The 15,237-nt window shown below is 31.0% G+C and overlaps 2 protein-coding genes across 2 annotated transcripts; both read right to left on the bottom strand.

Annotated features, from left to right (window-relative positions):
• Positions 1–562: 562 nt before the first annotated feature.
• LOC146897467 (P-loop containing nucleoside triphosphate hydrolases superfamily protein) lies at positions 563–2,361 on the bottom strand. Its single transcript, XM_085733516.1, has one exon. It carries the CDS (start codon positions 2,214–2,216, stop codon positions 783–785), a length of 1,434 nt encoding a protein of 477 aa, XP_085589642.1. The 5' UTR covers positions 2,217–2,361; the 3' UTR covers positions 563–782.
• A 10,950-nt stretch (positions 2,362–13,311) lies between these two features.
• On the bottom strand, positions 13,312–14,207 carry LOC146897466 (uncharacterized). The gene has a single exon (XM_085735227.1). It carries the CDS (start codon positions 14,130–14,132, stop codon positions 13,509–13,511), a length of 624 nt encoding a protein of 207 aa, XP_085591353.1. The 5' UTR covers positions 14,133–14,207; the 3' UTR covers positions 13,312–13,508.
• Between the last annotated feature and the right edge of the window lie 1,030 nt (positions 14,208–15,237).

Here is a 15,237-nt window from a genome sequence, read left to right as displayed (position 1 = left end):
CTCAAGTACGAGGCATGTAAGGATAAAATGCTTAAAATGTGTGTTTGATGGTAGAAATTAAAACTTATGATGCTCAAGGATTTCTTTCAACTGCAAATTAAACATACAATCATCTTAAAAAAGAAAATTATAGCATCTCATACCTAGAAAGAAAGAAAAAATGATAACTTGAATTGTCCTTCCATCTTTTGAATCATATACTCCTAATGGAAACAATGAATGAAAAAGAAAGAAATAATAATCTGGACCTTTTTTTTTTCTTGGGTATAAAAGAGGATAAAAAGGAAAAAAACTAAAAAACTAAACGAACATTTTTGGGTATGCAAGTCTTGGAAATATCAGCAAAAGGAGACTATTGAATTCACTAGAAGGGATCTCCAAAACAACAAAATTCAAATAATCTATAGTAAGACTGAAATTAACAAACCATTCGACACTTCTATTGCATTCTCGCTAAGTAATTGAATCCATCTATTCAATGTGTATGATTAAAAAAATTATACATTGCGGTTTTAATCATCCAAACTATAAAGCAAAGTTTTCCTATGATAACAAAAAATCATACACATCAACAAGAAAAGTTTTCCTTTGCTATTTTTTTCCCATATCAATTAATCATTCTTAACCATAACTAATTCTAAATTCTAACTCTAATATTTTACATTTCCACCTAAAGGATCCCAATCAAAATGATTCCTTCCTAAAAGACCAATATGAACATTTTAATTTGGTCTCTAACCAATAAATGCACTACCTAATTCATTCTATAAACAAAATCCAAATTATCTTCCTTCATCATTGACCAATAAATTACCCGACCTATTCCTCTTAACATTCCTTAATCTAAACAAACCATAAATCTTCCTCAAATCCGTAGAAAAACCATCACCACCACAAAGAACACCTTGGTTACTTTCATCTTCCACGTCATCATCCTCTATCATATCCCCACACCCTTTTCCATCACCGTCCATTTGCAATGCCCCGATTACCGATTTAATAGCCCGACTCGGCGAGTTCCGATTCGCAATCATCAACTCACCTATCTCCGCCGGACTCAAACTCGCTCCCTGCCGGAAAATCTCCTCCACCGCCGGAAAAAGCTTGTGTTCCTTCACACCTAAGTAACTATTCGCCAAAGCTTTAAAAGATGAAAAATCACACACCGGAAAATGAATATGAACGTCCACACGACCAGGTCGGAGAAAATTCGGATCAATAAACTCTTTACTATTCATCGTGAAAATCATTATTCTTTCTTCGGCGTAACTCGAAGTCATAACTCCGTCCATGAAATTCTGAATCCCCGCCGCCGTAACCGTTGCCGGAGATTCCAATTCCGATGTTATAAACCGATCGAGATCCTCAACAACGATAATAGATTTCGGTGATGTTTCTAGTAAGAGAAATTTCAAATCTGAATCGCTTTGAATTTTCGAGAGATCAACATCATATACATCATAACAAAGAAAATTCGCCATGGCTGCAACAAAGCTAGATTTTCCGGTACCGGATTCACCGTATAACAAGAAGCTCCGTTTCCAAACACGACCGATTCTTTTATAATAATTCTTCGCTTTCAAAAACGATTCGAGATCGTTTTTGATTTTGTTCTTCAAATCAGTTTCCATCAACATCGTTTCAAATGTTGATGGATGATTAAACGGAATAGACCTCCACCTCCTTCCACCACCGCCACCGCCGGTGATATTAACGAACAAACGTAAATCACGTTTGCCGTTGGATTCTATTTCAGCGGACATGGTAGTAATATGATGAAGATAACTGCTGAGTATTCTGCGTTTATCGGTTTTTCTGATCTTAAGAACAAATGCACCTGTTTGATTTGGTTCGGTTTTTTTATAGAACCAATAAACCGTGGCGCCGAGAAACCTGTCTTCGATGATTTGATCGGAGTCTAGCTTTAAAACGATGTCGTTTTGATTATTTCCGGTAATGAGATTGGTGAAGTCGGAATCTTCAAGAGAAGGAAGAGAATGTAAATAAAGCGAAACTTTACGATAAAACATGTTCGGTTGCATGGTTTGGTTTAGTTCGGGGACTTTGAGGTATTGGTAAAGATAAAAAAAATCTTGTAGTTTTGTTTGAAGTTTTTTTGCTGTGTGTATTAAACCAGTTTTGAATAATAGGTATCGAATTATGAAAAGAATGAGGGGTGTGAGAAGAATAAGGATTATGAATTTGTAAGGTAACATGATAGAAAAAAACACAAACACAAACACAATTTGTTTCAACTAGGTATGTGTTATGGTGTTAGTGTTGTTTTGGGTTTTATGATGTTTTTGTTTTTTGGGGAGATTCATGTTTGGAATGAAGAGAATAAGGTTTGTGAGAGTGTTGTGCGAAGGAGAAGAATTGTTGTTGTGTTGTGTTGGGTTTATATTGCTTTGCTCTTTGTTTTTCGTGTGTGTTTGTTTTGCAGAAGAGACAGCTACGTGTTCTATTTGATGAAAGTGTTTGATTTGATTTGATGATTTTTATGGGTCCCGTAATCTGTTTTCTTAAAATCATTTTCAACGCGGAATTAGGTAAAATACAATTGGAAAATTTTCATTTTTAAAATTATAAAAATTTGTTACATTTTTTTTTGAGGGAATTTGTTACATTTTTTTAGTTGCCTTATTTATCTTTTTTTTTTATACAACAAAAGCTCTATTTTGACCAATTAATTTTTTTAAAATATATTTTGACCAATTAATTAATTAGCCGCGTTAGTAAAAGATGAAACTAATTAATTAGCCACGTAAATACCAACGATCAGAATCCATTCTTTACTATTATTATAAACAAAAAAATTACTTTAAGGTTCATGAGTTTGATTCCTAGCTCATATTGAGAGTGGAAAATTAGATTAAAGGATTTTGAAAATTCTTAAAACGTATTTCATCTGTCCTAAATTATAAGTCATTTTGCAAAAAAATATTGTCCCAAATTATAAACGTTCTACATTACCAATGAATCGTTATTAACACTTTTTTTGTTTTTTTATATTAGTAACCATTTATTACTCTCTTTATTTTCTTTTCAATTCATTATATTATCTTTCTCATATCATTAATGAAGGATACTTTTGTAAAATTACTCATAATTTTTCTTTCTCGTGCAAAATTAATTATATTTATTTTTTTGAGGGAAAAATTAAATACATTTCTTAATTTGTGTCAAATACCCAAAATGACTTATAATTTGAGATGGATGAGTAATTCATGAAGAAATTTAGCAGCGTGATATTGTTTGAAAGCGCAAAATAAAGTTTGCTACTTAATGCTCTAAATGACGTATAAATTAAGAAGTTAAACATAAAAGAAAAAGAATAAAAATATACCGAATTAAATAGCCTTAATAGCAGTTTTCGCCCCTTAACTTTCACGAAGTTGCGATTTTGGCCCCCTAAGAAAAAAAAACTACAAAACCGCCCCCTAAGTTTTGCAACTGTAGCAGTTTTGGCCCCCCAAGGCCAAATTTTATTTTTTTAAAAAATAACACGTGGCACCTCACTTAGGGTGCCACGTCAGCGTAGACCAAGTCAAAATTGGCCTTGGGAGCCAAAACTGCCACAGGTGCAAAACTTAGGGGGCGGTTTTGTAGTTTTTTTTCTTAGGGGGCCAAAATCACAACTTTGGGAAAGTTAGGGGGCTAAAACTGCTATTAAGCCAATTAACTATAATAATTTACCAAAAAAATAACGTAATAATAATTTACCGCTTGCCTACCAGGGTAAGGCTGCAATCACGAGGTATTAACTATGAAATACAATGTGTATTCCCTGAGGAGAAAGAGGACAACAGACGCATACACCCTCTGGTACTATTATAAGCAAAACTTTGCATTTTAGATTCATTCATTAAATGATGCATGCGGTCTATAATAAAGATCGTATACATCATTAATGGAATGAATCTAAAATGTAAAATTTTGCTTATAATAGTAAGGAGAGGGTGTATTGTTTAGGTGCAACAAGAGTAAGCGGTGTTGTTAAAGAGTAAGCCTTTCGAATAAATGTGTGTTGCTTTTCTCTACTTTTGTTTATGCACCGCTGGAAATAATATTACTGCAAGTAAAGAATACTCATACACCGTTTTATGTTTTATGAATTGTATGATTTGAATTGTAAACTCATTACTTAGAAATGTTTTATAAATTGTATTTATTGATTCAGATCGTCGTTTTAAAAAACATTTTTGAAATAATTATTTGGTCTAATTTTTTTTGTTGAACAAACCAAAATGAATTATATTAACACTGACAGGACAGCGCAATCGCTTCAACACAAGACGTGTCAAAACAATCACGAAAAGTACAATTTTTAAATTAAAGAAGATCGTGAATTTTTTAACAAAGTTTTGAGTTGTTTAAAAAAAAAAAAAATACACCCGTGCAATTTAAAATCGGAATGTTACAACTTGTAAAATAATTATTTCCTACTATTCCATTTATTGTCTACCTTTCTCTCTTTCATGACTGTTATCTTTCATGTTTTGTATCATATCACATCAAAACTTGATATAGTAGGATGGATTAATGTTATCTTTCATGATTGTTATCTTTCAAGTTTTGTTACCTTTCTCTCCATTCCATTTTCCTACTATTCCATTTTATTGTAGCATATAAGATTGTGTTAGACCAACTTCATTAAATAGTCTAACAGAATCTCATATTATGTACTGAAATGAATTACTAGTAAGATGTATTAATTAATATTTTACATATATAAAATAAAATTAAACCATCCAACTACTTATTTATTATTATTGCTATTGCGTGTACTCTAACTTGCATAACTGAAAGGCACGAAGCTCTTTGGTTTGAGTCATAGCATGGACTTTCCATTCTAAGTTTATTTTTTGACTCAATTTTTCCATTCTAAATTATGAGTTCAATTAATTGAAACTAATGTCGACCCAAGTATAAAATGTCTCAGTTGAATAAAAGGGTGACACATTCTAAATGTGAAAATTTAAAATTTCTTATAAACATCCTCTTGTTTACAACTTTGCATTCACATCACATCAACTTTCTATTTCTTTGGTCATTTTTTTCCCTTGCTAGCTAAGATGACATTGGAGAATATATTTAATTGGATTTTTCTAGAGATGACTTCAGATTCCACTATATCAAAATATACGTGCTAGCCAACTTTTACAATCTACTTCATGTTTGTTATTTGTTTTGAATTTAATTCTTTTGTCTTCTTTTGACAATGTGTTTTTTTTGGATCGTTGCTTTCAATTGGTCAAATTTTCAAAATTCAGAAAGATACTGTTCAAAAGACTCGGTATAATAGTGAAAATAATGATGTATGTATATTCTATTATTCTGTATACATGTATAAAGTAACTTTAGGTATTGGCATAAAAATTGATAAAAAAAAGGTATTTGGCATAAATTCTGAAAGGATGTTTGAATAATATATTTGAATAGTAAAAATTAGTACTTTAAAAAAATTAGTAAATATTATTTTTGAGAGGAAAAGTAAATAGTAAATATAAGTAAGAGATTTTTTTTTCTTTTCAAAAAGGAAATATTATTGTAAATAACAGGACCTGTTTGTTGGTCATAATATTTGAGATATGATTGGATAAACAACCATATGATACATCTCGATCCATTGTTTTGATAAATCAGATTGGATAAACAACCATATGATACATCTCGATCCATTGTTTTGATAAATCAGCAATTAATATATGATAAATTATCATGAACCTACTCATATTATGTCTCTTTAGTTAATTTTATTTGTATTTCCTATTCTACAACGAAAGGGGGATACCATTGAAATTTTACTTTTATTATATTAATAGGAAATATATGGTTAATAGTATGTAATACACATTTTAATTTTAATTTTAATTTAAACCGTTAGAGAAGTCTTGCAGCTTTATAAAGAACTAGATTTTGGACCCGTGCGATGCACGGGAAGTTGATTATCTCATTGACTAATAAATGTGGTAGTTGATCATGAAATGAATAATAGTTGTTGTTGAGCATGAGTTAATGCTTCTAAAAGACGACGACGACGCAACAACCAAACATTATCCTATTAAGTGGGCTTGACTACACGGATTGAAGTAAGTAATATTGTTCTATCATAAACCATATTTAAATTCAACTCCTTATTCTACAAACCTTTCTTGATAGTTTCTCTTATAGTTCTTCTAGGTATTCCTATACCTCTTGTAATATGACTATCCTCTTTTTGATCTACTCTTCTTACTATAAAATCTACAGATTTTCTCTATACATGTCCAAACCACATAAACCTATTTTCCACAATATTTATACTATAGGTATCACAAAAAATACATGAGGCTCTTCTACATTTCAACCATCCAACTTGAATACAATGAATTACATCTAATTTTATTTCTCCATCATTTTGTACTATGAACCCAAGATTTTTTTTGTTGAAAGAATGAATCCAAGATATCTAAACTGTATAATTTCTATGATATGATCTTCAAGTTTCACTTCTAAGGTTGAACTACTTTGTCTTTTGTTGAAGTTACATTACATATACCATGTCTTGCTTCTACTCAAACAAAAGTCTTACGCTTCTAAGCCTTGACTCCATGTCTCCAACATCCCATTCAATTCTTGCCCCGACTTTCCAATAAAGACTACATCATCTACAAAACTCATACATCATAGTGCTAGCTATTGGATGTGTTTTAGAAGTGCATCCAAAACTAATGTAAAAAGATAAGGGATTAAGGTTGACCCTCGGTCCAATCCTTATAATGAAAAATACATTGATAGGAATTAGGGTCGACCCTTGGTCCAATCCTTGTTATGAAAAAAATCATTGATAATGCTTCTAAAAGACAAATAATAAAACCCTCGAAATAATTTAGACTTCAATAACATTTTTGGCTACAAAGAGTTGTCTAAAAGACTTAAGACCTTTTATAAATAAGATGCGCGATCATTTTCAAAAAATATAAATAAACAGCAAAAAATTAGGAAGGAAAAGTGCAACAACATTTTTGGCTCCAAAAAGTTGTCCAAAAGACTTAAGACCTTTTATAAATACTTTCCAATAAAGACTACATCATCTCCAAAACTCATACATCATAGTGCTAGCTATTGGATGTGTTTTAAAAGTGCATCCAAAACTAATGTAAAAAGATAAGGGATTAAGGTTGACCCTCGGTCCAATCCTTATAATGAAAAATACATTGATAGGGATTAGGGTCGACCCTTGGTCCAATCCTTGTTATGAAAAAAATCATTGATAATGCTTCCAAAAGACAAATAATAAAACCCTCGAAATAATTTAGACTTCAATAACATTTTTGGCTACAAAGAGTTGTCTAAAAGACTTAAGACCTTTTATAAATAAGATAAGATATGTGAAATATTAAGAAAAAACAAAAAATTAGAAAGGAAATGTCGATCAAGTTTTTCGGCTCCAAAAAGTTGTCTAAGAGACTTAAGACCTTTTATAAATAAGATAGCAGTTCTTATTGTTTTTATTTTTTTATTTTTTATTTTATTTTTAAGAATAGCAGTTCTTATTGTTTATATATTATGAAAAGAAGATAAAATGTTCATATTTCGTACAGTCAATGGAGAGTCAAATCCTTAACCATTAAGCTCCAATTTCATACTTTAGTTTTGTACTGTTTTTCGTCCTTAACTTTTATACCACTCAGTGTCTTGGTGTAATTAAACCACTAACAAAGAAAGTTTTAAAAGCCATGATTAAAGTCGAGAATAATATAAATAATGCATCTTTTAAGAAAGTTATATATATGAGATGATTTAAGTTGAAAATTCAAATGATTAATTAGTTTCATTAATACAAATAATTTAGAAGAATTTAAATTTGATTCTTGTATAGAATAATTTAGAAGAATTTAAACTCCAGATTACTCATTCTCTAAAAACCGGAAGGTTAAAAGAATGACGCGAAATTAATTACGCATTTTTTCTAAAAGTTGTTATGACTTAGATGATTCAAGTTGACCTGTGATTTGAAAAACAAATGGAATGAGAGAGGTGGAACCTGGTCATCAGTTTTCATAAAGAGATTTTTTTTGAGGTAAAAGTTTTCATAAAGAATTGCCAACATGCATATTACGTAGGAATTTCCATTGAGCGTGTATTTTGGTCTAGCTTGACCTTCCCTTAATATATAGGTTTCAAAAGTTATAACAAATTATTTTTGCTATGTAAACCACACATTTATTCATTAAAGTTCCCATTATTTCTAGCTACAGTGTTGCATGGACCTTTTAACTAGGGTTTGTGTTGGTTTCATTTGTATTATGTTTATAAGTATTCTTGAGTCATAGTCTAACATTTCTTATTTTCCTATAGTCACCTCAATAAAAAGCAATTAAAGATAGATTCAATAGAAAAAATCATACATGCGGGAGCCTTGAAAAAGGAAAGAAAATAGATCAGTAGAGAGGACAACACAAACTTCAGGAGAATCAAGCGACCTCCATTGAAAGATTTATACTCTTCCAAACCAGCAGTCTAGATTTAATACGTCAATCAAATGATACAAAAGTTGTTTTGACCAATTGAAACAAATTAATTTACAAAAGTTGTCAAACCATGTATTATTGTGTAAACCACCGATTTAACAAATGATTTAAAATGTTTTAGTTTCTAAATTTGTCGTTAAATCGGTGTTTTTGTAGTAAATTTATTCTTTCCATAAAAATAAAACAAAACTTTCTTCAATCTTAATGTTTTCAATAGTTGCCAATACATGTAGACTCGGTCACTCATTTCTTTCTAACTGATCAGTGGAGTATTAGTATATATAGATAGATAATTTACTTTACAAAAAGCATAAGAGACTTGAGTTTTTTTTAATTAGTTTTTGGCTTTGTTATTTTAATGTCATATTCCCACATGACAACAATTATGCTTTATCTCTTATCTCTTCTTATATATAGAGATTGAGAATCGTCCAATTGTGAGCCAAATTTTCACAATCATATACTTTTTTTTTTTGAAGGATCACAATCATATTCTTTTATAAGGTAATTGATTGATATGAAGCTATAAAATAAAACATAATCCGTTGATCTCTATGATAGCATAAGACTGTCACGCACTACTGCATGAACTCCAAAGATTTATATATGCGGTTTGGTATTCAGGTAAATTGACACATTTAAATTTTTAAATATTTCATTTAGATTATTAACAATATGTCTGTATTCTTGTAAAAAAAACAATATGTCACTATTCTTGTTTGTTTTTCTTGAATAAAATAACTTGTTTACTTTTTTAGTAGTCCTTAATAAAAATAAATTAAAAAAATTATAAATTAATTTAAAATAAATATGTTTTTTTAGTCTTCCCCATTATTTTATTTTATCTTATCTTGTTTATAATAAACATTATTTGTTTTTTTTTCTTCTACATTTTCATTCACATTGATCGAAGTGAATAATATTAGTTCTAACTTCTAATAGCTACCCCAACTTGTACGGTTTGTGTTTCTTTCAAATTAAGTACTATTTTAAATTTTTATTTATTTATATCTTTAACCCTCCATTTATAAAAAAAAAATGACCCTATTAATTCAGAGTTTTATTAAAAACATAAATAAAACATATAAACGATTGTTAAAGTCAAAGATCCAAACTAATTCGCTGCAAATTAAGGTGTGTGTGTCTATATATATATATATATATATATATATATATATATATATATATATATATATATATATGAGTCAGGATCCGTTAACACCAGGTGTCAACGGATTCGTTGACACCAAATCTCAACCGTCGGTTATTTTTAATCAAAGGCTAATAATAACTTTTTAAATTGATTCACAGTATCTTTACTTTGATTAGTATGTTATCAGTTTTAAAACAAAATTAATTTGTTTGATAACAAAAAAAAAAAAAAACCTAATTTGATGATCGCCGCCACCGTGATGATTTTCATTCTTTCCGGCTTGAAAACTTCCACTATTTCACATATGCATTGAAACCAATGCAAACTATAAGCCTAAATTGAGTTTTTGTAATTGAATTAATTGAATAAACATGATTTCATAGCAATTGCATTGAATTTGTGAGAAAATGGCTTGATTAGATCATTTCGGAATCCCTTTAAATTAAATTTAGAAAGATCACACCTTTTGGGTATGAAATATGAATAAGGAGATGTGCCATCGGTGATAGCGAGAAGGAACTCTGCTGTGTATTACGGCTGATGGGAAACAGGAGTATGCAATCCTGTGAGTCTTGAGAGAAAAAGATCACCCTATTAATTTAACAAATAAATTCACACCCTTTGATTAAAAACAATCGACGGTTGAGATTTGGTGTCAACGAATCCGTTGACACCTGGTGTCAACGGATCCTGACTCTATATATATATATATATATATATATATATATATATATATATATATATATATATATATATATATATATATATATATATATATATATATGGTCTGAAGTGACATATATATGTAAGTAGGATGTCAATGATTTGATATTCATCCTCAACATAAAATACTGGCAATGCTAACCTTTGCAATTTAAAAAATGTTCTACTATTCTTTTAAGCTTGTTTTACATTAAGTTAAGAGAGGAATCTATCAACTGAGAAATTAATACTAAAATTCCAAAGAGAAGAATTTTGTGGTCAAAAATCCAGATTGGAGAACACCATGTTTATATTAAAAAAATAAAAAGGCAATAGGACTTGTTTCTACTCCATTGTATAAATATGATTCCTGACCACAAACATTACTTTCTTTTATTTTGATGAAATCAGCAGCATATTGGACAAATATTAGATGCCATATTCTAATTGAGGTTTGCCTTTGGCCGTTGGTGGAGCTTCCCAATAAAGAGCTTCGCAACAAACGGGCCCTGAGTATGCTGAGAGCAATTTGTTTGTGATTGCGTCTGCTCAATAAGATCCATTTATATGTCTTCACTACTACTTTATAGTGCATGTGTGTCTATTTTTGAAGTGGTAAGCCATGCATGAAACATGCAATTTTCTACTAACTTTTGATTTGTGATAATGTTTCTACATGTTCTTTATTATGATGCTTTAAGGGCTGCTATTGGTGGACTCACGCGTGCTATTGCCATAGCAAAATTGAAGGCCAATATTCCTCAAAACAGACATGTTACTATTGTGGAGCTCTCAATTCATTCTTCTCGAGGTTTTAAGGGATTGACTATGGAGCTCTCAATTCACTATTTTCTCATTAAATGTAACTTGGCCCATTCTGAGTTCTTTGTAGAGGGAGAGGGGGGTATTTTCTTCTTGGTATATATTATTATTATTATTATTTGGTTCCATCCGTGAGGAAAAAATATCATGATCATACATGAGGAGAAGATCCTCTATTTATATAATGTCTTTACTCATGAGTTTGCTTCGGATATATTCAGTTTGTTATGCAACTGAATCCAAAATGGGAGGTGAAACTTGTCTAATTTGAATGTGTCCCTCGATGCTACCAACAATGTTGTGCCTATCTGATATTAATCTCCTTGAAGCTAGGAACGGTGGAGCATGTCGATGCTTCTAGAATTCTGAGTTTTCAAGGATGATGTTAGGGGTAGATTTCCACAATTTATCATCCTTTATGCTACTATGGGGCCATTCTTGAACTTCCTTGCTAGACAATATTCATGACTTGCGTGTGGGTGGACTCAATAAAATATGGGTGGTAAAAACATAAATACGTTGAATGTAACTTGAGGGAAATGACAAGAAATCTTAAACTTGAAGAAACTACTCTAAACATGAAAAGTAAACGTGTTAAGAGTAACTGACGTAAACATAAATTCACTGAAGTTTTTTTTTTGGACAAGAATTGACTGAAAGTTAAAATTGATACGAAAATTACAAAGACAAGGAAATGTAAAATTGCTAGAAAAGTAAATGATTTTAAAGTAAATTGTTGGAAAATAACAAATGAGAAAGTAAATGTTTTATTACTTTCAAATGTAAACCGCTGAATTTCAAAGAAATTAAAAATATGGAAGACATGCTTAGATTATATTAGCTTGAATTTGTTTCCAATTTAGGAGTAGACTTCAGAGCACAATATCTTACATTGTAAGTATTGTTATTTATAGAGAAAACTAAATGAAGTAATTGTCTATTACGTGATGGACAACATTCGGGGTAGTTACTTTGCTAAACTAGTAAATTTGAGCGCCCAAGTGCTAAAGGCCACATACGGATTCATGTAGGGGTGTTTGCGGTGCGGTTTGGATCGGTTTTGAGGCAAATGTCAACCGATCCAAAATAAAAATCACACGCGGTTCGGTTCGGTTTGGATGAGTATTCTAAAAAAATCCGAACCGAACCGATCCAAATATATGCAATTTAAATTGGATCGGTTTTTGGATGTCCAAAATGCAAAATATATTTTTTTATTTACTCTTTTGAAGAATATAATTTTTTTATTAATATTAATATTACACAAACACGGTAAAATAATAGGTTTGATGCAAAATATATTAAAAAAATAAAATTATATTATGAAAATTAACGATTATTTTTGAAAAATATGAAGTTATAATAATATAGATTAAATTAGTGCAATGTATAAGATTAAAATGTAACAAACAACATAATAATGCAATCTATAATACTAATAAAAGAATAAATAAGTATTAATATTTATTTTTGCGGTTCGGTTTGGTTCGGTTTTGAAAATGTGATCCGAAATCCGATCCGATCTTAGCGGTTTTTACAAAACAACATCCAAATGCATCCAAATATATACGGTTTTTTGCGGTTTTCGGTTTTTTTGGATCGGTTTGCGGCTTTATTTTGGATCGGTTTGGATTTGAACACCCCTAGATTCATGCATACTACCACGCTGTTTTCGTTGGTCGGTGAAGATGAGTCATCCCAACTATGTTGGCACTGCGGACCTAAACCAGCCATAAAAGGACGACCATCTCAATTATTTTGCCATTAACGAAATCAGGTATACTCCATTTACCTCATGTTTCATTTAGTCCGTTTAGGGTCTTAGATGAAAGACATGTGACAAAAAAAGATATTTTAAAATAAATTAAATATGTAAAGGCGGTTTGAAACGACGGAGGCGAGACAACGGTTAGAGGAAGAAGGGGTGATAAAAGAAGAGGGGAGAGGAGCGATCCTGTTATTGAGGGATGAACGGCGGCGAACGGGATGAAAGGCGGTACAATCGATGGATGTTGAAGGTGATGAGAGGGTAGAGGATGAGTTTTCTGATGAGGAAGGTGAAAAGAGGGAAAGTGTTATGACCTTTAATTTTTTTTCATAAAAAAAATACATGTTTAATTTAACTTTAAACTCAACCCTTGATTTTTTTTGCCACATGTTTTTCATCGAAGACCCTAAATAGACTAAATGATGCATAAGGTAAATGGACCATACATGAACTCGCAATTAACAAGAATATAAACCATACAAGTATAGTAGAAAACACAACAGATTAATAACTTCAAACACCACCTCCAAATCAATTAATTTCACTACTACTTGATATTGAAGCCTTTACCAAATGGCTTCTTTGAAATTGTAAGTTGCACCCCTGGATCATGGTGGGTGCAAGAAGCATGTAATAACAATGAATTATTTACACACTGCACATTGCTATTCATGTACACACCAACCATTGGTGGTGAAGATATTGTTCTTACTTTCTTACTTTGATCATCATAGCCTTTGATCTTTACATTTTCCATTTTGTGAAGTTGATTTGATTTTTTCCTAGTTTGGATTATTTTCATATAAGCACCTTTGTTTTCACCACTAATTGTTATCTTCCTTATGCCAGAGTACTCCTCAGAATCAGAAGAACAATTTTTGTTAGGAACATTTTGCAATGAATCATTTCCATTGACATTAGGATTTTCAATTTTTGAGTTTGGGATATGAATATGTTCTGTTGTTGTTGATTGAGATTTTGTGGCATTGGAATTTGCATTGTTGAGTATGAAGGAAGTGTTTTTTTGTTGGGGTTGGGATGTTTTGAGAGAGGGATCAGCTACATTTTGTGCTGAAGAAGGATCAGGTGTTCCGCCCTTTGCCTCAGTGACAGAGCGCAATGAGGCAAAGCGCGACCATGGTCGAAGTGAGGATTGGCGATTATTAGCCATGTTTTTTGAGAAATGATAAAATCACCTTAATTGAAATGTAAAAATTATGATCCAATTCAATTGAGGCAAAATGGATTGAAGTGAGCACAAAACTATGTGGCTTATGCAAATCTATTTATAGATACATAGGTGCATGAATGTTGATGATCTCGTAAGAAATGAACTAATAGTGCAGTACAACTTGTAACAAAATGGAATTTTAATTACACGGCAAGAGAAAATTGTAAAAAGGAATTAGATTCAATAAGCATTTCATTTTCATCTAGATTCATTTTAACTTTGTTTTCTTATGAAGTTTAGACATTACTAATAATTAATATATTGAACCAAAGATTCTATAGTTTTGTCATTCATTTTAACGGTGCATTATGCATTAATTTGATGCTATGGTATCCCATTTGGGTAACAGAAAGGGTGATAAAATATGCATGTTTGGGAATATGTACTGCATATTTTAATTGCTGTCTTAAAAAATTTTGTACACGTAGCAAATCATATTTCAGCACGTAGATATTTAAAAAGGTTTTTTAATGATAACTAAATAACAAAGTAGGAAATCTAAAAGATATATATATATATATATATATATAGGGTTATGATAGAAGACACCTTTTGTGAAGGTGTCTTTTAGCAAAGTTATAACTAAAAAGTGAAAATCACACCTTAAGGTGTGACTTGATAAAAGACACCACTAAAGGGTGGCTTGTAACATAACCCATATATATATATATATATATATATATATATATATATATATATATATATAGCAGTAAGTAAATAACAAAGTAGTACCTCTAAAAAATAATTTTATTTATTATTTAAAAACTAGTTTTTTCATTTATTTTATTATTTACTATTATTATTAATAATAATGGCTGCGATGGAAGATGACCGGACGTTGTAGCTCCACCACCGAACACCGCGGGCTCGCCAACCATTCGTGATCAACTACAGTCAATGATGGGGTGTCAAATGGTTACCCAATTATCATATGTCCACGTTGGCTAAAGTTACAAGGGTTAAGTTTTAACTTTGAGACCAAAGCGACTTCATTGCATTCAGGGCCGGACCTTGGGAAGTGCAAGAAGCGTTACCCCACCGAGCC

The sequence above is a fragment of the Medicago sativa genome, chromosome 8, assembly GCF_051527215.1.
Source record: "Medicago sativa cultivar Bolivia chromosome 8, Bolivia_mono, whole genome shotgun sequence".
NCBI lineage: Eukaryota > Viridiplantae > Streptophyta > Magnoliopsida > Fabales > Fabaceae > Medicago > Medicago sativa.
Note: the sequence above shows the minus strand (reverse complement) of the source record. Positions and strands in the feature narration are given on the sequence as shown.